At 41.4% G+C, this 25334-nt stretch overlaps 1 protein-coding gene across 1 annotated transcript; it reads right to left on the minus strand.

Moving 5' to 3' along the window:
* Nucleotides 1–1355: 1355 nt before the first annotated feature.
* On the minus strand, nucleotides 1356–16572 carry LOC147701911 (olfactory receptor 6F1-like). Its single transcript, XM_086929388.1, has 2 exons — nucleotides 16382–16572; nucleotides 1356–2409 (listed from the first exon to the last, which is right to left on the minus strand). Exons 1-2 carry the CDS (start codon nucleotides 16570–16572, stop codon nucleotides 1356–1358), a joined length of 1245 nt encoding a protein of 414 aa, XP_086785514.1.
* Nucleotides 16573–25334: the final 8762 nt, after the last annotated feature.

A 25334-nucleotide genomic window follows, 5' to 3' on the forward strand; every position in this document is an offset into this window, starting at 1 on the left:
AGATGGCTTCAGGTGTGCCATACCTTTGTAATAAGTAGGACTGTTAGCGCTCTAGTTGTTCTTTAGAACACTCTAGGAGGCTGCAGTAGAACACAAAGGAATCAACTGACAGTCTCTGTCCTTGTTGGATGTACATGTTTTACTGAGAATGTCAGACTTCATTTTCACATGACTGAGAAAGATAATGTGAATTTACAGAAAATATGCTTTCAGTTTAGCTTATAGATCCCCTTCCAAACCACTGTGGGAAAATCATGAGATATTAGTTTTCTTTCAAACAATATTCATGATATCACAGCAGAAGGTTTTTTCACATGGTAAAATCACCTTAGAACCCACCACAATTCCTAAAACGAGTATGGTACCATCAACAAATGATTTATAATGTAACTAAAGTCCTAAAACCCTCTATTAACTACAATGCTTTTTATCCCTTGGCGCATTAATGCGTTAATATGCGCCAAGGGATAAAATGGGTGTGGCCAGCACTGCTCCGTGAGCCTCTGAGGAAGTGATTTCATCACGAAACGCATCAGGCGGAATGCTGTGACAGCACGGACTGAGATGCAAAGCTGCGTGTCCCGAATAAAGCTTTTAATGGGGAAAGGCTGGTTTGTGCTTGTGTGCCTCTCAACTTGTGGTTACCCCAGTGAGCGTGATGTTAAAAGCGGCAGACCAGCCGCCGAGAGAGCACCACTCCTTGTAAAGGGAAGGAGGCCGAGGGGCTGCATCTGAGGAGCTCTGACTGGAGCACATACCTGGACATTGCACGCTGCTTAACATCCCGGTGCCCATCCAGGGTTTTCGATTGTGCCACGGCAGGAGCAACGATTCAAAGGCTGTAAAGGTGGACTACATCTCCCAGAAATGCGTTAATATGTGCCAAGGGATAAAATGGGTGTGGCCAGCACTGCTCCGTGAGCCTCTGAGGAAGTGATTTCATCACGAAACGCGCCAGGCGGAATGCTGTGACAGCACGGACTGAGATGCAAAGCTGCGTGTCCCGCATAAAGCTTTTAATGGGGAAAGGCTGGTTTGTGCTTGTGTGCCTCTCAACTTGTGGTTACCCCAGTGAGCGTGATCTATCTATATATATATATATATATATATATATATATATATATATATATATATATATATATATATATATATATATATATATATATATATATATATATATAGTTGCGAAAATATGAGGCTGGCAAGATATTTAAACCTATAGCTAGGGACTGATGGTACTGGGAGCCCAAGTATCCCTACCTATTGAAGCAAAGAGTCAATGAAAAAGGGAGAAATGCAATGAAGGCAAGCAATAAGGGATATATAACTATGGAAACCTGAAGATTTTGTTATTCCTACGTCTTCTTACAACAAAGGATCAGAAACAAATTGAAAGATTTGTTTCTTGTGCCAATGTCTTTGCTGCTGTGAGGATTGGTTTGGACTGCTGTTTCCCCTCCAAACATAGACAGGCACATGTTCATGATTTTCCTTAGTGCATCCCTCATTTCTTTGTTTCTGAGGCTGTAAATCATAGGATTTAATAATGGAGTTACAACACAGTAGAATATTGACACCACTTTATCTAATGCAAACCTGATGCTGGAATTTGGTCTTATGTACATGAATATTACCGTCCCATAGAAAATGATAAGGACTGTGAGATGGGAGGCACATGTGTTGAATGCCTTCTTCTGCCCGGCAGTAGATGGGATGCTTAATATGGAACGAATAATACAAGTATAGGATATCATTGTCAGTAGGCAGCAACCCAATATCACTATCCAGGCTATGGCTAAAAATGTAAATTGGCCTACTGATGTGTCTCCGCAAGAGAGTTTCAACAGAGGGGCAAAGTCACAGAAGAAGTGGTCAATTTCATTTGGAGTACAAAACGTCAATGAGGAAATCCACAAAGCTGGCAGAACAGGAGCAAACATTGCACTCATCCAGGCACCAATGGCCAGATAGCAACTGGCTGTGTCTGACATAATTTGGGCATAACGCAATGGGTTACAGATTGCCACATACCTATCATAAGCCATAACAGCAAGAAGGAAGTTTTCACATGCCCCAAACGCAAAAAGGAAATAAAATTGTGCAATGCAAATTGGAACAGAAATAGTTTTCTCTTCTGTCAGCAAAGTCACTAACATTTTTGGCACAGTTGCAGTAGTATAGAGAATCTCCAAGAAGGAAAAACTGGATAAAAAGTAATACATTGGTTTGTGAAGCGTTCTCTCAAACTTTACTAGTGTGATTATCATCATGTTGGAGCTAATTGTTAAGATGTACATTGTCGCAAATAAAGCAAAGAGAAAGATCTGAAGCTCCTGTACCACTTCAAACCCCACAAAGAGGAATATGTTGGTTGTGGTTCGATTTCCATGTTCAATGCTTTTCCTGACCCTGGAATTAAAAATACATCATTAATTATGGATTGAAATGCCACCTTGCATAAACTGTTAATGTTTGGAATAAATACACCTATATGATTGAAAAGTAAATATGTGATGTAAGGAAGTGGACATGACAACTATTTGTTGCTAGATGTTAACTTCTGCATCTGGCCTCGTAGCACATGGGTAAGACCCAAACTAAATCACTAATGCATCAAACTGTTCATCCTCTGGATTTCCTGAGACATGCACAATCTGTTTTAATGCCCTATTTTCCATCTTCCATGTGTTCATTCCCTTCAGCGGATATGATAATATGCATTAAGGACCTCACCCCTGTGTTTTGACGCAGGGCGCCCCGCCGCAAGGAATCTTGCTGCACTGCCATGAATCAAAAAAAGAGGTGGAGTGCGCCATATCTATGAGATACAACGCAGTCCTGTCATTTTCCGCTGTGCTGGTGCACAATAAGCTGCCATGCACCAACACAGACACCATGCCATGATGAAGCAAGGGTTCCTGCATTGTTTGAATGATTGTTTTAGTGCAGGAATTGACACATTCCTGCACATTAACAGTCTCAAGAGGAGTTTTCCTCTTTCCATTAGTGCTGCAGAATGCATCACTCATAGAAAAAGAAAAAACAAGGAGAAATAAAGGTATTTCTCCTCGTTCTGCCTCCGGAACACCTCCGCTGCAGAGGTTTAGGAATCTCCAGGTTATAGAACCTTGTAAATCTGTGAATGTGTCAGATTCCATGAGTGTTGCATGGGTACACCCAAAGCATCACCCATGGAATGCCCCTTTCATGCAGAGTACTGCGTGAAAGGGTACCATATTTACAAGCCCATGAAAAGCCACGCAGAGTAGCTTTGCGTGACCATGTAAACATGGACCAACACACTGCGCCACTGGAGCATCAAAAAAAGTGACACTTCTGTGGCTAAAGGGGCCTGACATGCTTTATTGTTATATTTGATTATAATACCATATTATGACTAACTCAATTATTATAGTACTAAAATAGTTATTTGGAGATTGTATGATAATTGGGAGGAAGATGTTCATAAGACAAATGTTATACAGAAAAAAATAATGATGCCTAAATGTCAAATGCAGAAATATCTATTAGTAACTGGAATATAATCTAATAAAATATTCTGTGAACAGCCACATAGCATACAAAAATGCTGACTGAAACGTTTTGTTTTTACGAAAATGCAATGAAAACATCCAAAGTATTAGAAGCAAACATAATGACTGCTAAAATAGGTGTGTGACACAGGCCTAGCAGACAAGGGACAGCACGGTTAGAGGCAAAGACTAGAAGATCACACAACCACGTGAACCAGGAGACACTCGTCTACCCAAGACATCAAAGGAGAGTTTGTAACATTAAAGTCACAATGAGGCTTGATAGAAGGAGTGAGAGGGCAAATAGATGCCGATAATTTCAAGCTGCACCCTAAGGTATAATGGAGACTGGCTGGTGCAGGTGTCAAATGTGTTCACTCTTACAAGGAGTGTTTTACGCACACAATTAGTGAAAAATGGGGCAGATGGAATAAAAGAAAATCAGCGAAGGTGGGAGACAGAAGAATACATGCCCCAGATACTTACTGCCAGGGATGCAATCATACATTCTGACCGGTTGGTGTAGGTGCCAAATCTGCTCACTGTTATAGGGGCTATTTTAACTGCACGATGAGGGGAGAGTGGGAAATATGGATTAAGAGGAATCCAGCAGAGGGAGGAGACAGAAGAATTCATGCCTTCACCGGGCCTGACAGGTTATGGAGGGAGGGGAACCACACTGTCAGACAGCATCCTATGTGTCAGGCATACTCACTCACTGGTTTCTAGACTCATGGTCCAACATTCCTAGGGGTAACTTGAATGGCAATTAGATCTTTGGAATTTACTGATTGGCACAAAATTCATCACATTTTTTGGGTACAGGAACAGAGCAGTATTTGATGGAAAATACACAGCAGTTCAATCAAGATTCTGGGAAGCCTGTGAAATAGTGGTCAGAGAACTCTTGATATTCCACGTTGCTGGGAAAAGGAGGGAGGTAATTAGAATAGTAACATAGTTAGAGGGTACACTGTGTTGGTGGGAAGTGGTGAATATTTTACATTCAAACCCTGACCTGACACTCCAAATTGCGCTTACAAGGAATGAATAGAGGAGAATTGTAGAAGTAAAGTATTCAAATGTTACAAGGTCAGCAAATTATTAATTATTAATAATTTCAGATTTCGCTGCCCCTCCTGGCTATTTTCGACTAAATGAATCAGTGTGAACTGCTGTGGGTGCTTCTAATAATTTGCCATCTCCTTGCCAAGATGACTCCGATTCTAGACATGTTAATCGACGTGATTTGCAATCTTTATAGTAGATTTAACAGTGAATTAATTTCAGTCAAAGACATGACTGACGGGGCGCCGTATTGAACTCGCCAAACCGCGAGATTGCATCGCGAGGCACGAGATGAAACCGCGAAGGAATTCAAAAGAATCCCTGACAGAAACTGCCGCAGACGCTCCGAGTTTAGTGACGGTTAAGTTGGAGCAGGAGAAGCAGTGTTTAATTTTTGCTGGTGGCTGCACCAGTATCAGTTTTTGGTACATTGACACATATATTTTTTATCACCAAACTTTGGCCCATTATTCCGAATTAACCTGAAATCTTCGCACCGCTCGCTCAGCTTACTCACCTGGTTGGTTGCTAGGCTTTACACCATTGTGTGGCAGTATGGGTCAGAGAAGGGTAGGGTGTCCTGGGAGGCGGAGCTGGGTGACTCTTTGCCCGAGGCGTGGAGACTTTATTGTGTGCAGACCAGCATGATTTAAATGAACTATCGATATAAATTGCTACATTACAAATATTTACCTGGGGCTTAAAGTAATCCTCGATAGCCAACATAGGATCCATCTATATCCCATAACCGCATACGTTGCGGCAAGGAGAACTCAGGCTTGCTCGATCTTGCATGGGACTGTCCCCACCCCCTACCCCTTCATCTTCAGAGCCTGGCAGGGCTTTAAGTGAGCCGGGTCTTACCGGGTCTGAGCACCGGCAGTTTTTTAAAGGGGGCCTCGAACTGGGTCTCTATCGGGCTCTGTTTTGTGCCCTGGCATAGCCGGTCTGTTTTTTCCCGGAATGCAGTGACAGCAGACACATGGATGTGCGCTGCTCACTTCTCACTAGTGTGCGCTGCTCACACTGCTCACTTCTCACTAGTGGAGAAGTTACAGCATGACGTCATGCCAGGTGATCCTTGTAGGGGAAGGGAAATCCTTTAAAGAGTCATTTTCTCTCGAATTCCCTTACTCTTTTTGAAACTCGGGAGCACCAACGCTGTCTTGGTGTCAACAGGGCTTTAAGTGGAAGCTTTTTCAATATTATATACAAGCCATATTTGCTGATTATTTATCTTATGCAATTGACAACCATTGACAAAACCAATAGTCCTGAATTCTTGTAAGTAAGATGTTACTTGTCATATATCTGGATGAAATGACAGAAATAGGAAAATACAGGTCAGGTGGCACACTATACTAAGCACAGACTTTTTAGTTTACGTGTTTTAAGCCACGCCCCTAATAACATTGACCACGCCCCTTTGAGCCCCTCCAGTTTTTTCATCCCACTTAAAGCCCTGGAGCCTGGCACAAGGCGCTGGTAGTCATAGAAGATGTAATACCGATTCCCCTGGAGTCTAATCCATGGGTCATGTTACTGGAATATGTGAACAGCGTTCCGGCGGGGGGTGCGTCGCCTGACTGCTATAGCCCTGCTCCTAGCTAAGCGCCGGATGGCCATAAACTTTGGACGCACTTGGATCCCTACCTGTGTTGTTTAGCTACAAGACATGGCAACTTGCAATGATCGGGTTGAAATATATGCTCTGCTCCAACCCCCTACATCTCAGCCTCAAGATAACTTGCGCCCATATAAATCGTATCTACTCCACACCACCTGGACAGCCCATCCGCCACCGCTGCGCCGGAGGTTGAATGACCATATCACCCTTTAGAGTCCGTAGATCTCTGATCTGTGTTCTGCTGCTGTGTACTCTCTACCCACTCTCTGATTCTCGGATTGTGACCAGTGTGTCCCCTTGTCTATTCTATTGTCCATTTCTGTTCTTGGGCCTCCAGGGTGGAGATATGTTTGCTCTCTGTAATAATATTCACATATGTTTTTAAATGTATGTGACCGCATGTCCTGTTTGTATATGATGACAGCTCTGAACTATTGGTTTATCATTAAAAAAAAAAAACTAATACAAAAAACACAACGGTACCAGCCACAGATCTTGCTCAGTAACTGTTGGTTGTCCTTTACCCTGAAAACAGTCCTTCAATTCCAGGAGAATTCCTCATTGCAAAAGTAGACTTGAGGACTTTCTGTTTTGACATTTGAGTTTCCCTCGTATTTCCAACCCTCCAATGCGCACCGTTAGATTCACAAGCCCCCTCTCAGTACATGGTTTGAAACCCAAAGCAATATTTGGTCACTGGTGTCTGCTATGTGAAGCCCATTCTGTTTGGAACATAGTAGATGGAGGGAGCTGGGAGCATTCAAATCGGTGATGGGACAGGTACCTTTTGAATGGTCATCTTCAGCATTTTCTCTGAATTGTAGGAGTGGTTGGGCACGCCTGGCCTATGGAAGGATGCAAGTTCTTATTCCGGGCTTATTGTCGAATGAAGGCCTGTGTGACAACGGAGTGTGATGTGCATATTGCTAAACAGCTCACAAGTAAAAAGCATTCTGAGTGTTTTATACCTGGGAGGGTTAAACCTGAAGATGGAAATGTCAGATGACGATAGGCTGAGCAAGAAAGACCTTTTTTATTATCTTGAGGTGTAGTCTTTTTGAGTCTTCATATGACTCTATTGGTACCTAATGATTAAATATTTATATCTTACACCTTACAGGGCATGGTCTTACATTTGTACATGTCTTCAGTTTGTCCTATTTTGTGCATTTATTAACTTTAATACTAGCAGCCTGCTAACTCCTTGTGTTGCATTGGCCTCTAAAATGTTCACTTTTTTATCAGTATTTTGGGTGCTGTTCATATACGCTCGTCAGTAATGGAAGATATCTTGAACATAATCTGGTCTTGGATGGCCAGGTGATCTAGGTTTGTCTGTGTTGGGGGGGTATTAATTGATTGAATGTGTGATCTTTGGTACTAGTCTGCCTGTGATGTGAACTTTGTACATGGGGTAACAGTTGATGGTGATTTGTGGATAACGCTATTCATTTTATTGTTGGGTCGCCAGTTCCAGTCCTTGCCTTATCCGGTTGGTGATCAGCCTACTTCACCTTGAGGTTAGCTCGTTGGGGCCAACCTTTGATGTTGGAGAAGCAGTCTTTCTGGTGGTTGGAACTGATTGTGTTCACTTTAAGATATACTTGGGTGTTATCTACACATTTGTGAATTTTTATTACACCTTTGGCAAGAGGGATGATGCAGAGGCTGGTGTTGGACCTATAGCTAGGACAAGAATCCGCTAAGCGGTGTCGGTGAATTCCATTCCGGAAGGCATGATGTTTTTGAGAACCTGACGGTCAGTTGTGTCAGGGGTAATGTGAGAGAGGTGAAAGAGGTAGTTAATGTATGTAATTACTGAAGTATTATCTACGATTTGGTTGAATAGTTGATGCTGCTTTTTTCCGTTATACAGATTTTTACAGGTATATTGTTTTGTAAACTCCAATTAAAAATTATGACACAAAAAAACACCTTGCCTGCATTTATCTTGAAATATGGATCATTCTAAAAATAGTTTTTTTTTTGGGGGGGGGGGGATGAATCTCATTACTGCCAGTCATGAGTGCTGTGCAAATTGACAGGTAGGGGAGTAAAAAAACATACATTCTTAATGAAGATTACTGCAGCAATGCAGCTATTTAAGATTTACACATTGCAAATGGTTTGAAATTACTGTTTTGCACTTTAATTGGCTAACACTCATTGGACATTAAAACATGAGTAAACATTTATCAGTCATATATTGAAATGTCCCCATGCAGCCAATTTTTTTTTTTTACACTTTTACACTATGACTAAATATAGATAAAATGAGCAAAAAATAAATATCGATTAATACAGATGGAAATGTCAAAATAAATACCATAAAACCAGGAGCCCTAATTAATAGTCGTGCGAACTAGCTGTGTAGACCTACTTTTAAAATAGAATGATATTTGCTGTTTCTGTTTATCTTTCCAGTAAGCGCTAAATAGGGCGTCTTAAATTATATTTTGAAGCAAGATATGTGGCAAATGAAATTGAACAAATGCAAATTATGCAGTTCTAAGGAGTGCAGAGTGACTAGGGAGTGCTAGGGAGTGCAGAGTGACTAGGGAGTGTTAGGGAGTGCAGAGTTTTAGGGAGTGCAGAGTGCAAGGGAGTGCAGAGTGCAATGGAGTGCAGAGTTTTAGGGAGTGCGAGGGAGTGCAGAGTGACTAGGGAGTGCAGAATGACTAGGGAGTGCTGGGGAGTGCAGAGTGACTAGGGAGTGCTAGGGCGTGCAGAGTGACTAGGGAGTGCTAGGGAGTGCAGAGTGTTAGGGAGTGCAGAGTGCTAGGGAGTGCAGAGTGACTAGGGAGTGCTAGGGAGTGCTAGGGAGTGCAGAGTGACTAGGGAGTGCTAGGGAGTGCAGAGTGACTGGGGAGTGCTAGGGAGTGCTGAGTGACTAGGGAGTGCAAGGGAATGCAGAGTGCAAGGGAGTGCAGAGTGCAAGGGAGTGCGAGGGAGTGCAGATTGACTAGGGAGTGCAGAGTGACTAGGGAGTGCTAGGGAGTGCAGAGTGACTAGGGAGTGCAGAGTGCAGAGTGCTAGGGAGTGCAGAGTGACTAGGGAGGGCTAGGGAGTGCAGAGTGACTAGGGAGTGCTAGGGAGTGCAGAGTGACTAGGGAGTGCTGTGCAGTGCTAGGGACTGCAGAGTGACTGCAGAGATTAAGCTAATGGCAATGTAAATGACAATGCCATTTATTTATCTGTTTTCAAAACCAACACAAATACAAATGTTGTCATTTACAATGCCAATAGCTCTAACTTTTCCAAAGGCGAACCCATTGCATTGTAAATGCTTGTTTTTAATGGCCTTTTCAACTATTTCATTTAAAATCTTTTGCGTGTGTTGCTGTTAAATGTCACAGTGAGGCCGCGCCTGCATTTAAATCAAGTGCTGTGTTTTCCTGAAGGCAGCTGAGCTCTGTGCAGCAACTTCTCAAGGAAAATTCAGAATTAAACATTTAGACAGGATATGAGAATCAATATTTGAATGTTTAATTAATATTATAACGTGCCTGCAATCTAAATCAAAAGAATCATTGCCATAGTATGGTGTTGAAAAATATACCAAAACAAAAAGAGAAATACCTATTAAAGCAGAATGAACCTCCCGAAGATAAAACCCTTTGCACCTCTGCATACACCACTAAATAGACAGTGTGCATTTACATTTTTAGCAGTGGCGCCACCTGCTCTATGGTGGAGGTGCGTCGCCGCACTGCTTTCAAGTCTGAGAGTGGGCAGGTGAGCAGGGTGGTGGAGGAGTGGTTTAACCTCTCCTGAGTGTGCAATGACTGTTTGGTCGGCCCTCATGGGCCACCCAAACCAGTCATGCGCAATTTCCCCATTGTTATTCAGCCTGCATGGAGAACATGCTTACCCCTCTAGCCCCTGGCCAATCACTGCTGCGTTGTGATTGGCTTAGGGGAGGGAGCCTTGCTGCCTGATTCCAATATCTGGTCGGAGAGTAGGAGCAGAGACATGGGACTCGGTGGCAAGCTAAGTTATTTTTAAAAAAAATTATTTTTATTTTGCTCACTCTCTCCCACAATTGCAACTCTTCACCCCCGCATGCCTCACGTGACCACCCGCGCCTGCCCCCACCCGCGAGCCATGTCAGCCACCACTAATATCTAGCGTAGTAATTGTTCCAGTCTTTCATTACAAAACCCGCTCTGATCGCACAGTCTTCTTGCCCTGTTCTATGAACAGCCTACAGGCAAAGGGTTACGTTTTCTTAGAAGCTCTAGAAGTACACCCACAGTCACCCTAATTTAGCAGCTCGGTTTTTCTACTTTTCTTACTCATCTGAAGACTTCCTAATGATGACAAGTAGAAAAAGTTAGCTGTGCATTGATTGTGCTACCTTCAGTGTTTTCCGAACAGTGTGTGCATGTAACAGTGTGTTGAGTGGTTGCGCCGTGTGAACTGCAAGTTGCTTATCAGTGACGTACCGGTGGACTCCCAAAGAGTTTTCAGGTAACTCTGTGGAATTCTGTAGAGTAAAACTCCACAAGATACGCCCATCCCTAATAATGATGGACACTGGAGAGATTTAACCACCTGGGAATATATGTGACTCTAGGACCGGTTTAGTGTTGTAATTTAGGGAGGATTCTGGATGACTACAAAACTGATATGTGACATTGTCAGAAGCTCTCTTTATCACTACTAGGTAGAGCAGCTTTATACAAAATGATATTTTTTAATTTCCACATGTTTTATCACATTTTTATACAAGAACATATTGGCAGTTCTGTTACAGGGTTAGCATAGGTTGTATCAAGAGCAGTTTATACATCAGTATATTGAGACGTTACGTCCTGTTTGTTTAGCTAACCCCACATGACGATAGTTAGAGAAAAAGAGAGAGACAGGTTGAGAAAAGTCATAGAAACAAGGGGGAAAGAAGAGGTAGGAAACAGTCAAGGAAAGTTACATTTCTTAACAGTTACATATGACATTCTGTGGGGATTTTTGCACCCATGTAGGCTGGTGATGGTGGGGCTCCCCCCTTGTGGCCGGCCCGGGAAGGTGACATTGGTTGAAACCAGTGAAGTACGATTGTCTAGGTGGTGCGTTCATAGGGGGTACTAGGTTGCATATCCGCTGATACCTTATTTTCACGGAGTTTCATAAGAGTCTAGGTACATGTAAAGAGATTTCCACATCTTCCTGAATGCCGGTTTCCTTGGTGAGTTCTGCAGTGCAATGCTGTCCGCACCTCTGAGATGGGTGATCCAGTTGAACCAGCCTTTGTAAGAAGTTTTACTTGTGTCTTTCCAATTGGCGAGGACCATTTTCACTGCTGCTGTCAATAGCAGGTCTAGTTGGTCTTTATCAGGTTCAGATCTCAAGTCTGTGCAGATAAATGCCATGGCAAGGGTGGAAAATATTTTTGTTAGCTTACATTCAAACAAACCATTAATAACACAAAGATTTTCTTCCAGAATGATTTGAGTTTTGGGCAGTGAAAGATAAGGTGTGCTAAATCCCTGGTTTCCTTGTTGCAGTTCCAACATAGCGCAACCTCCCTTAGACCTAATGAGAATAAACTGGCCGGGGTCCAGAAAGCCTTATTTAACAGCCACAAATGTGTTTGTGAGAGCACCGGGGAGATCTTATTATGTGAGGCCGAGCTCCATAGTGTGGCCCATTCTTGTTTGTTATGTGTAGCGTTAGTTTGTTTGTCCCAATAGGCAACCGTCTCAACATTAAGCTTAAAAGTTTGTAAAGCTGTGAGACCTGGTGTCCCAACTTATTAATGTTCAACACAAACCTGGAGATTGATGGCTATGATGCTGAAAATTAGTTTTTTGACAGGGCTGTTCTTATTTTAAAAAAAATATAGAATTCAATATCAGCTAGGTTGTATCTTGACTTGAGGTCTGTGAATATGATAGGGTATGTTTAGTTTTGTAGTTGGTAAGGGTAGTGGATACCTTTTTCGATCCATACATCGAAGGCTAGACTTTTCCCGTTATACAAAATCTTGCTTTTGGCCAATAGTGATTCCATTTTCGAACTGTTGATGCTATTCTCCAGCTTCTTATCTACCTTTAGTAGCGGGATTTTTGTATTTTTAAAAATGGTCTTGGGGTGTGGGAGTATCTATTGGTTGTTATTAGAGCCAGGGGGCTTAGTTTTTCAGGATGGCCCTCTCTACCTGTAGCCATACTGGCGTATAGTCACCGGGTGGTTATATCAAGTATGAGCCTGGTTTTGCCAGAAAGGCTAGCTGGAATATTCTGAAGTCTGCTAGACTTTTATCCAGTCAAAGGGGCTGATTCACAGAAATTACTTAAGACAAAATCCTAAACTTACTACTTTTGGTATTCACAGAAGTTAGGATTTTGTCTTAAGACAGACTTAAGACAGACTTAAGACAGAATCCTAACTTAAGTCTGTCTTAAGTCTTTCTTAAGTCTGTCTTAAGACAAAATCCTAACTTCTGTGAATACCAAAAGTAGTAAGTTTAGGATTTTGTCTTAAGTTAGTTCTGTGAATCGGGCCCTTAGTTTTTCTGATACTTATACATGCTTTCTTCCCTCGCCGAGGAATTTGGAGATCAGGATGTCAACTTTGAGGTGGAAATCATCTGTAAGGAGGAGCGGGAGCAGACTGATCAGATAGTTAATCATTGGGGTGATCATCATTTTAATATTTTCGTTTCTGCTCCACCATGTTATGAATTTTAGGGACCAGGAGTCCAGGAGTTTCTTAATCTTTTCTAGTAGTAGTTTCTCATTCTGATGCAGCGTGTCGATTAAGTCGCTACCAAATTTATACCTAGGTATTTGATATATCCTATTTGCCAGGATAAGCCCACCGCCCTAGGGTGCCTCTGTTTAGTTTACACCCTGATAACCCAGAATACTTTGCTATCATCTCCATCAGGGTCTCAATTGATGTCTTTGGTAGTTCAGTTACTATTAGTATGTCATCTGCATAGGCTGCTAATTTTGCTTCAAATCCATTGATATCGATCCCTCTTATGTTCGTATTTAATTTGAAGCAGCCAAAGCCACCTTTGCACCCAGAAGAATTTTAGGCATGAGAGGTCTGTTTGGTGGAGATCTTTTAGTAGAGTGCCGTGATGGTGAGTGCCGGTGTGTGGAACAAGTGAGGTAGTAGATAAAAAATACCACAGATTATTTATTACTCCTGGGTCCCCATGGTAAGGTTAAAAATAGTATCTGAATGGCAAATTCCCTTGCGAAAACCTCATTTAGTGATAGGTTAACATGATGTAAGTCGACATGTTTCACACCCTAATGGTCCAGGAGGGATCCCTGGCATTTCATTAGGACAGGGGGTGGTTTAGAAAAGAAGAGGATCTATCCCTACCCTTACTATGTGATAGGAACTGGGGTGCAGGTATCAATTGATTACAGCCCTGTTCACACACAAAAACCCTTTGTGGTTATTTTATAATCCAACCTTAAAGAGAGGGGAGGAAACATAGAGTAGGTAGCAGGTCACTGGTTTTCCCACACAGAGTCAAACTTTGCATATTTGTTTTATGTATTAGTGAAAAAACATGCTTGGAGGGCAATGCTGCACTCTGAAATTGCATAGAGTCACTCATTCCTCAGTATTAAATGGGTAAAAAGCATTTTTGTGAAGTTAAAAACATATGTACACACATCACCGACACACATACACATAAAGTCACAGGGATATAGTGATATACGTGCACTGTAAATCATCCTTATGCTTTGAGGGATTTTATTCATACCTTACTATTGTAAAAACTGTGCCCCATAGGTTGGAGCAGCCACCTGCATCAAAACTGTAGCATAAAGTCTGTGAAAGTGGATAAACAGGATACTCCTCATCAAGAATAGTAAATGAGTGGTTGAGGAAAATAAGACCATCACCATGAATCCACAAAAGTCAGGGCCAAGCTGTGTAAAATACCTTTCCCAGGATCAAAGTCATTTATTTGGATGTTATTAAGGAATAGCAATCCAAGATATTGCATAGTTTCCTGTGATGCCAGTTGCTATTTCAAGCATATAATAGTCAGGACTTGGAAGAGCGTTAAGAATTGTAATTTATTTTGTTCTCTTATTTTTTATCACCCTCAGTGCTAATGTGATATTTGTATTTTGTTTTTGTCCCTGATTGTTTCCTAGCAGATCATTCATGTCTGTGCATCATTACTCAGCTCAGCTTGTTCTTCTTGCTTAATGTTCAGAAGTTGTTTGGTGCTTTGCTATTTACACCGAACTATCTTAATCTTGCAATGCAATAAAGTTAATTATAGCTCAGTATTTGTGATTTTATTTGGGTTTGGGAGGATGGTGTGTTAATTTTTTTTAATGATATTTTTAATTTTGTTTCTGTAATTTTCAATTGTTTTATGTTATAATAAACAGTATTACATTTTATTGATGTTATTTATTCTTTAGGTTTTAGAGGGGGTTTGGTGGGGATTTTTAAAATGTATTTCAAAGCACATTCTTTTAAAATTATTTAATATTTTTTTATTCAGGTGATGTTTTTTTAAATTTATTTTAGCTGTTTGACATTTGTGGGGCTTTGTGTGGGTAGTTTATAAAATTATGTTAATTTAATTTAAATTCTATTTTGGGGATTTGATTTTTTATAAGATATGTTGGTTGCTGGGTTTGCAAGGGTTGTTTGGGTAGGGGACTAAAGTTAATAATTAAAAAATCTATATATTTTCTTCTTACATTTTCTGTTTCTGGAGGTTTAATAGGGGGTTGAGGCATGGATGTGCACTGCTTTAATGATTATTTTTAGGGTGCCGAGTTTCTAATGAGTTATTAGGACAACAGGGCTCGGTATTGTACTGGGTTACTTTTTCAATTTTAGGTAGCGGGCATCGGTGTTGCATAAGGTTACTATTTTAGGGCACATGTATTGCACCTAGTTAATGAGTTGTTTTTAGAACGCAGGAATGAGTATTGTATCAAGTTATTATTTAGTTTTAGGGCGCAGTGATGGATATTGCACCAGGTTATTGATTAGGTTGGGTGTTGCAATAGGTTTCTAATTCAATTTTAGCGTGCAAAAATGAGTGTTGAATTTGTTTCTTAATCACTTTTTAGGGCACAGAGGTGGATGTTGCAATGCTTTAATGATTAATTTTCAGGGTGCAGGGATGGTGTATCAAAATGCCCCTTTTTACCACTCACTGCATGGCCATTCCCACTTTTTCAAGATTTTATTGCTGGATTTTGGATGTCCAATGCTCAGTGTGAGAATGTGTATTATTCATTGGGAAAACATGAGCCCTCACCAAGGAATAATGTCTCAGTTATATCTCAGGTTCAGTCAGGTGTCAATAAATTAAATCAGGGCTCAACCCTTGCTAGCTGTAGCATAGAGAAACAGGTGGAGGCAAGATGGCAGCCGCTCTATTGGATGGCTAAGCACTTGTAGCCAATTATCCCACCTCTCTTCTCCTCTCAACATGTCAGAGAATTTCTTGTGAATTAAAATCATCCAGCAGATGCCCACATATAATGGCTGATCCACATTACGTGCAGAAGGAATGCTGTGGTCTATTCTTACCTCTCGGTGGTCCGTGGTTCTGCTTGCTCATCTGGTCTGGTTCCATCCTCGAGGTCCCGGTTTCCGTCTCTATCTCCTCCCGGCTGTGAGTCAGTCCACTACTGCTGCTGTAACCACTATGTTGCCGAAATCTGCCATGGGGGCATGACCCATCCCATAGGAGACTCCTTCATCCTTCCGAAGATCCTGGAAACAGCCCAAGACAAACAACGACGTGGAGCGGCTTCTAACGCCGATGTTGTTCTAGGCACGAAAGCAGTCAACCTAGCGGGATAGAAGACCACTCCAGCAATCTTTTTGCCCCAGAGAAAAGGATAGAATGCCACATCAGGGGTGGTATGCTGGAGAAAGGAACTCCTGCTGCCAAAGTAGACAAGGTGAGCCCTGATAATATGGGGGATACCGGACTGGGAGTTTATACTGAGACAAGACTGGGCGAGCAAGGAAACATAATGGTAAAAGTGGCAGGGCACGACAATGGTGGGGGACAAGCACAGCGAATAATGGTAGGATCCTCTAATTGTACTCAGGAACCCATACTCACTGGGTCAGCGGTGGAGGTTGCCAAATTGAATGGGGGAACAACATGCTATGGATTGGCACAATCATTTGGATCTACCTGAGGTTGACACTATTTTTCTCTTTGTCGGACCACTCCAACTCATCAGGTGATGAATTGCTGCAGACATTGGAAATGCCTTCAGGAGGGGGGTCCCCAAATGGACACTGGAGTAAGACCAGTGGCATACACCAGGATGAGGAGGGGTTGGGAGCTCGAATTATGGTACTGTCTGGAAATAGTCTTGTCATCCGTCCCTGGAGAATATGGGGACTCTGCTGCCCTGTCAGCCTGAGAGTACTCCCCCTCACTAAATCTGGGTCTAGAGCCGGAGGGATCAACAGGACAAGGGCAACATAATACATCAACGCACTTGGAAAAAATCTCTCTTGCTGTCATCTATGAGTCTATTATAATGCATATAGAAGAGACTTGCGTTGAGAGCCGAAGAACACAAAGCGGTGGTCGTAAGCTACAAAACTCACTTCATTGTGTAGCTAAGTCCTGTTCAGAGTTCGCCGAGAGGATAACTGAAGCAGAAAATAGGATTTCTACACTCGAGGATGAGATGACTACCCAGAAAGATGCCACAGAGACCCTGGTGTCTCAGAAGAATGATATAGTTTGGAAACTTGAGAATATGGAAAGTCGTCTTCGGCGTAACAATTTAAGAGTTCTTGGTGTGCCGGATGGCGTCGAAGCCTCGGATCCTCAGAAATTTGTTGCTGAACCTTTCACCGAAGCATTCCCAGAATTGACACAGTGGACGTAGGACATGGTGGTGCAATGGGCACATTTGCTTCCTTTCCGACAGAACAGGCACTGTGGCTCTGGCCAATCACTCCTCGACCTAGAGCAATTCTGATTAGTCTGTCTGACTTTTTGTCTAGGCAAGCTCTGTACAGTCTGGTGAGGCCCAATACGAAGAGAAAAGGAAAGGGATTTTATTTTTTTGTGCGAACAGATTACTGTCATACAACTGTGAAAAAAAGGTGGCAACTTCGACAGTTAATCGATCCTTTTCAGAGTAAAAATGCTCAAGTGTTTCTCCTAATTCCCGCCATACTTACATTTATATATAAAGACAAAACCCAGTTTTTTACTTCTGAGGTCAAGGTTGGGGAATTTTTGCAGGGCATTAAACCGTAGGAAACTGGCTGATGCATGGTAGGAACAGGCGGGTCCACTATTGTATGCTGAGGACAGCTATATAATATTGAATGCATTATTGGGCTTTTTGGGTATTAATCACTTTTGGTTGGGCTGGACGAATTTGGGAGGGGGTGAGAGGGGGGATCGAAGACGTTACGAGGCTTTCCATCACTCTAGATGCAAGGGTCTTTTAGCCTCTTCATTTGGGGTGCTAGGGGGTGCTTCGGTATCAGAGGAAGCGTAGAGGTGGGGTATTTTTGTGAATGGGGGGCTGCTCCGGGGTAACGGGGGGTAAAAACTGAAAATGAGCCAATAAATGATTTACAGCCAATATGTGCAAATAGTGTGACATAACTGACATTGAGGGGGTAAGAGTATTTTCAAAATTGCTTTAAGATGGAGAAATGATGGATAGATTATCGATTTGTTCCTTCAGCGTACGTGGAATTAATGATAGAGATAAGCAGCAAAGAGTGGACCAGGAAATAAGAAAGGCTTGCCCTGACATGGACTGTTTCAAGAGACACACATACCTTGGGAAAGCATAAAGTTGTCACTGAATTAGAGTACAAGCTTTTGGTATGCACGTTGCAAGAAACCACTATAAGAGGTGTGGCTATTCTTGCGAGGCCTTATATTCTATCCTGCAGCAGGTCTTTGGCGGACAAAAATGAGGGCGGTGGGCGATAGTTGAATGCTCATCTGATAACAATAAATTTACACTATATTCTGTGTATTGGATCAAACTTTGATGAGTCTCAGATATTGGAATATCTAAATATAGAACTGGCCTTTTGGACATATCCTTTGCTACTGTGCGGGGACTTTAATGTTCAATTGGAAGAAGTTACAAAATGTCCTACTGGTAACAAATATGATGGTCGGAAACACAAGGTTTACGAAGCCTTACAGCTTTTGTATGAACATGGTCTAGTAGACTTATGGCCAAGGCTAAAATACCCTGATCCAGGGTTTACACATTATTCTTGTCTGCATCAAAAACTAGCTAGACTAGATTATTTTTTCATGGCAGTGATACCATATCAAGCCCCTTTTTCACCCGTTGACTCATCAACGGGCGGACAACCGGCAGACGCAGGGTTTCCCCTACCGTCATAATATAGCAGCAGTAAATGGGATGCGGGCGGAGGTAAATGGGGGGCAGATCGCCAATGCCATGCGGGCGGTGGCGATCCTCCCGACATGCTAATAGACCCCTCAGATGGGAGATTAGTTTAGTCACCCACAGAAATACTTGAAGTTTTTAGGACTTTTTACGAGGAATTGTATAAGGAGTAGGATCCAAGCAGCCAGGAGAAAACTCAATCCTTCTTCAAAGACCCTTTTAGAAAGATGCTTTGTTTAGACAATCAGAAATATCTGGAAGAGCCTATTGCACTAGAAGAGCTTGTGGAGGCTGTTGGGTCTCTAGCATTAGGCAAGGCTGCTGGGCCGGAAAAATTTCCATTAGAAATATACAAAGCCTTCTTGCCGGAATTAAAATCAGATATGCTCAGTGTGTTTTCGGTAGCACAGAAAGGTGATGCCCTAGCATCATGGAATGTAGCTAACATCATAATTATTAAGAAGAAAGACAAATCGTCCATACTACCTAGGTCGTATAGGCCCATCTCACTTTTAAATTGTGATGGGAAAATATACACAAATATCCTTGCCACGCGACTCGCCTGAGTGATTACTCCCTTAGTTTTGGTGTGTCAACATGGCTTTATCACAGGAAGAGGCACGGTCAACCACATTAGTAGGATGGTTGCTTTTTTGGATTATGCCACTGTTCAGCAAACTCCTTGTGGAATAATTTTACTAAATGCAGAGAAAGCATTGGACCGTGTCTCCTGGGAATTTAGTGGACAAAAATTGTATATGGTCTTACTCCTCGTTGGTCTCTGAATTTGATTTGTCAAAAGCTGACTTTTTTAAATACCTGCAAGTCCAGGACTATCTCTTAAAAAAGACAAATGTAGGATTTTTATCTCAGAAAAATAACTTATTAGAGACAATTAGGGGTGGGGGAAGATTGGTACCTTGTCATTGTGGCGCAATCTGATGATTTTGAGGCACAGAATTTAAAATGGAATGCCAGTGTATCCCAGGCAGGGGGTCTATTGCACGACTCAATTGCTTTGACTGAAAAGCTTTTGGTATCCTCCAGCCTTCAGACGCCACATTACAAGACATTACAAGACTATATTTATTTTATATTATACCCCAACCAAAGTAGCATGTTATGGCAGGCTAAACAAGGACAAATATGCACAGTGTGGGGGGATCAGGATTACTCCTATGCTTATGGTATTGGGAGTTCTGGAAGACTCCATGATCAGTGGCGCGATGCATAAATATAGATATCTGGTATTGATAGCCGTTTCTGTGGCTCATTTATGCATAACTACATTACAACGTCAGAAAGAACCCCCGTCATTTGAAATGTGGAGAAGAAGGTTATACTCTATCTGTAATTTAGAGCACAGTTTGTATGCTCTCAAAGAGTGGCATAAAAGGAGATTGAGTATGGAGATATGGGCCCTACAATTGACCACTTGGTGGATAATAGGGCTTAGCTCATAGCTTACAGTTTATATTGTTGAGTATATTGTGGCATGACTCTCCTGCCTATTACTTTTATCTTGTTTTTTCTTTCATCATATGAATTAATCGATATGTACGTTGAACCTAATGAGGTTTTATATAATTTTAAATGCTTTTGTATATGGCTTGTGTTCCTCCCCCCCCCCCTTGGATTCAGAAATTGTGAACAGCTGTTGAGTTATTTTGCCTCGTGTATGCATTCAATATATTATTGGCTTATCAAAAATAAATAAATAAAAAAGAGAAATCAGGTTTAAATTAGGAGGAATATGTAAAGTATTTATTTATTTATTTAAAGGTTTTTATAGAGCCCAGACATTTATCTCCCCGGGTATATCATAGAGCTAGTAACTAGCTTTTGATTACAGGAGAGTGAGGGTTGAAGTCAGAACTACGTTAGTGAGGAAGAGCCATGTCTTCAGATTTTTTCCTGAATACGAGATAGTCCTCGGTGCATTGAATAGCCAGGAGGAGCAAATACCAGAGCGAGGCTGCCAAAAAAGTAAATGAGCGGCTACCCGCTCTGGCCTTCCTGGTCTTAATAACTTTAACCAAGGTCAGGCTGGATGATATTACATTTATTGTAGGTTGATAACATTCACCTTATTTCTGAGGGGCAGAAGGCCGGAGTCATGCAAAGACCTATACATGTGACAGAGCAGCTTCGAATGTGCTCTATTACATATTTGCAGGCAGTGTAGTGTTTTTAAACAAGAAGTTGTGAATTTCCATCTGCCTTTATTGCAAATCAGTTTAGCAGCTGCATTTTGGATCGTCTTAAGGCGTCTATACAAATAATCTGCCTCGCCCAAGGGGTTTCATAGTCGTGGTGACTGATTATCAAAGCCTTGACAACCGTATGGTGCCAATCCATCAGAAATCGTGTGAACAGCTTTCTAAGATATTTTAGCAGTCCAAATCAGCTGCCACAAGTAGCTAACAACTGATGTTTCATAGTAAGAGATTAATCTATAATGATTCCAAAACTGTTTGCTGCTTTTTTTCAGCGCACTAGCAATATCAAGATAGTTAAAAATTAGACAACACAATGACATTCCCACACAATTCTTTTAAATTAGTGTAAATTATAATAATCAAAATGAGACCAAATCCACAGAAATCCAATATGAGGTGCCAGAGATATACATTTTAAAATGTATATTAATTTTTCGTGCTACAAATCACACAAAGGTCAAACCATGGGCAAATGGCTGTGCTACACTGGGTTAACGTCAAAAGTTTAGGCCCACTTTTATGTAGCATGAATCAGATACAAATACCAGGGGGCATATTTAAAATAAAGTGGCAAAGGATGTCGTTAAGCCAAGAAGCCTAACAACACGGTTCGTGACTTTAGAAATGCAGGGCTGGACCATATTTATTAGAACATGGTGCAGCCCTGCATTTCCCCCAGTGCTGGTGCTAACTTTACCTGCCTACCGCCAGTGCAGGCCCCCTAGCACCATAGTTCAAGGGTGCCTGTGTTGAGGGAAAGTTTGTTTATGTACAGGAAGGTTCGCCTTCCTGCGCATAAACAATCTTTAAATGCCGCTGTGTACCTTCTATGTGCGCTGCTTAATGATTGTTTATGTGTAGGAAGAGGGGCCTTCCTAAACATAAACAATCATAGGCAATTTGCAGTTTCTATGTGTGCTGCACAAGGGAGCACTAATGGAAACAGCAAAAACAAGGAGAAATAAAGCATTACTCCTTGTTTTGCCTGTTCAAGACCAGGTTTTCCCTGGTCTTAATTTTGGTACTGCCTCCTATTTAAGCTGCTCTTGTAAATAGGAGGCATTGTCAAAATGAATGGATGTTGAGGTGGAATGCTCAATACAACTCCCATTGCCCTCCCCTTTCATGCTCAATACAGTGTGAAAGGGTCCCTTATTTACAAGGCAGCAGTAAGCCACGTTAATAAGGCGAGGCCCCTATTGCCATCACAACATCACTGAAAAAGACATTGTAATGGCCATAGGGGATTGCAAATATGTCCCCAGGTTCACCCGGTTCGGTAGTTTTACCTTCTGACTTAGGGCCTGATTTGTACATTGACTAATGGACCGCTGTTTTGCCATGGGAAGTAAATTACTTTGTCTCCATGACAGTGGGCCCACCCATCGAATGTGTAAATGACCACCAAGCAGGAGCTAATTTATAACTGCATTGACAGGAACAGCCGTCATTGCAGATCCTGCCAATACATCTCGTTGCTTGGTGCAGGGCTGTGTCAACATGACAAAATTCTGCCCCCAACAGTTTTCTTTTTTTATTTTTAAAAGAAAATCCCAAATTGGGATGTTCTTCTTGAAAATGGAAAAAAGAATAATGCTCTCCTCTCCATGGAATCATCTCCAATAGATGTGGGGGCATTATTTGCTGTTTACAGTCCCTCACCACAAGTATTTGCCTGGTGGTGACAGACAGTAAAGAAAATGGCTGCATATCAGCCCATCCTGATTGCATCAGCAGACATGTAGCTATATCTCCAATGGCCCTTACTTCATTGAGCCGTCGGAGTGGTTTGGCTATGGCATTGATGGAGTAGTCACTACCATAGCCAAACCTATGGCCTGCCCACAATTAGGAGCGAACGGACAATTATCTTGGCCTTTGTATACTCTTTCACCATTGTGATGGAGTGTATACCACACCAACATATAAATGCGGCCTTTAGTCTCTGAATTAGAAGTCAAAAATCCTAAGTGGAGAGTGGCCAAGATATCAAGTCAAGTCAAGTCAAATGGTCTTTATTCGGATATAAAATATCCATAAAGTACAAGTCATCACTGCCAATATACATATAACATACATTCATCAACATCAGTAAAAATACTAAAAAAAATTAAAAAAGGGGTAGGACAGTAGTCTTACAGTCAATAAATAGCATAAACCCGATTTGCAAGGCATAGCAATAAAGTACAAATGAGCATAAATTTAAACCTTCAATAAATTCAAAAAGAAGTCTAGCAGCATTATTGTGCAAAGATTGAAAATTTGTAAACTTTGGACTAAGTGCAATTGTAAACATCCAACTAAGTGCAAAATAAGCTATCACATGTATGCTAAATCCAAATCGAAAAGCGATTACTGGTGTATAACATAGTTTAAGGTGTATTCATGGAAGCTCGTGAACGTACCACTGCTCGCAGAAATGAGCTCACTCGAAAAATCATTTCATCACAACCCAGCTGCAGTATTTCCTGATATGTCAGGGTATAATCAGAAAACACATTTACCTTAAAATAGGGGATTAAATATTGTTTTGTATATCTTACATAAAATTTACAGAAGAACAGGAAATGTAACATTGTTTGTTTACAACCAGTGCCACATGGGCAGCATGTCTCCTCAAGGTTACTAATAAAACCAATCGGGAAACAAATTGAGTATTTTATGCTGTTATCCCTGAGACGAAAAAGCAAACTCCTATTCCATCTTCCAATATTTTTCCTAAGATAGTCCTGTGGCATATAATAATTGTTACTTAGTGACCTCAGGATGGGAATATATCTAATAACTGAAGGTTTACACAACTCGTTTTTTCCTCTTTCTTCACGATATAAATCATATAATGCCCCTCTTACTGCCTTTAAATGTATACCGTCTGCAGTTAAAGGAAGATGGAAGGTGTATTCTAGCTGAACGCTTTCTAAGCTATTTTGCACTGCTCTAAGCCAGGGTATACCTTTACCTCCATCACATTTAAGGCAGTCTGTAATAATTTCTTGAGCTAAAATCGCAGCTGGGTTGCGCCATATCTTTAGCCGAAATAGAGCAGGTCACAATTTAATAAAATCCTCCACATAATGTAAGTTTAGTTCTTTATGGCATATGTAGGTAGGTGATGAAATTTGAGCCCCTGGAATCTTTCTACAGAATCTATTTTCCTCCATCTGTATTCCATTACAATTCACATGCCCCCATACTTCGGCGCCATAAGTCGCCGTAGGCAGGCATTGGGTTTTATAGATCTGTAATAATGGCATCACCACTTCAGCCTTCTTGGGCTGTCGCAGGTTAATGATGGAATTAATTGCCGTACCAAGTTTATTTCTACCTTGAGCTATATGCGAATGCCATGACCCTGATTCAGAAAAAACTAAACCCAGATAAGGGAAAGTGCTGGTGCTTTTTAAAAGATCACTTCCCGACATTATTTGCTTAATATGGTGCTTTTTTGGCCCACAAGACATTATGTAAGATTTTTTAAAATTAGTGCAAAGTCCCAGATCCGCCATGAAGGATACAAAACCTAAGATTAAGGTGTGTAGTGCTTTTGGTGTGCGGCCCATTAGGGCCGCATCGTCCGCATATAAAAGTACGGGATACAATTGACCATTAATCTTCGGTACATCCCTTGTTAATTCAGACAGGGAGTTATTTAATTCATTAATATAAAGAATAGAAAGCAACAGAGCTAAAACGCACCCTTGTCTCACCCCTCTGCCAATTAGGATGTCCCTAGAAACCTCTCCTTTATTATTGATCCTCACCCGTGCTTTCAAATCTCTGTGCAAATATGCCAAAAAGTGCACAAGTGCAGTGTCCAACCCATAGTTTAAAAGAATCTCCCATAAACGTGAATGATTAACAAAATCAAACGCTGAAGTTAAGTCCATAAAACCCAAATATAAAGGTACTTTTTTAGCAACAGTATATTTCCCCAATATAAGCCTCAAATTTAGGCACTGTTCAACAGTTCCAACATTGCTCCTAAAACCAAACTGGCAACAATTTAAAATTTGCTTATCCTCTGCCCAATTCCTGATCTTATTAAAAACAACCCTGTCCAAAATCTTTAAAGTGTTATCAATCAAGGATATTTGGCGATAACAACTAGGGTCGGATCTATCCCCTTTCTTAAAAATGGGCAAAAATATACTCGTTGACCAGGTTTTTGGGGTTGGAGTGTTGGTTAAATTGTTAAAAGCGTTACATAAGAGATGGGACCAGAAATCCGGTTCAGATTTAATGAGATCAATTGACAAACCATCTGAGCCAGGGGCTTTATTCCCTGCGCTTTGATGTATAGCGTCCTCTACCTCAGCTAATGATTAACGGCCAGATTCATGAAAGACCCGTTTTGCGAGTCTGAAATAGTGATTCATAAGGAATCGCTATTACAGACTCGCAAAACGGGATTCATGTAGGAATCGCAAAATTAAATGCGATTCCTACAGATTCCTTATTTGCGATTAGCAAATTGCTAATCGCAAATAGGGAATAACTCCCCATTCATTCCTATGGG

This window comes from Lissotriton vulgaris, chromosome 7, assembly GCF_964263255.1.
Source record: "Lissotriton vulgaris chromosome 7, aLisVul1.2, whole genome shotgun sequence".
Classification (NCBI taxonomy): Eukaryota; Metazoa; Chordata; class Amphibia; order Caudata; family Salamandridae; genus Lissotriton; species Lissotriton vulgaris.

Coding starts and splice junctions, on each gene's coding strand:
- LOC147701911 (XM_086929388.1), bottom strand. CDS start 16,572: ATGACAAGACTATTTCCAGACAGTACCATAATTCGAGCTCCCAACCCC. Junction 2,410..16,381: donor AAAAATAGTGTCAACCTCAG/GTAGATCCAAAT, acceptor TTTTAATTCCAG/GGTCAGGAAAAGCATTGAAC.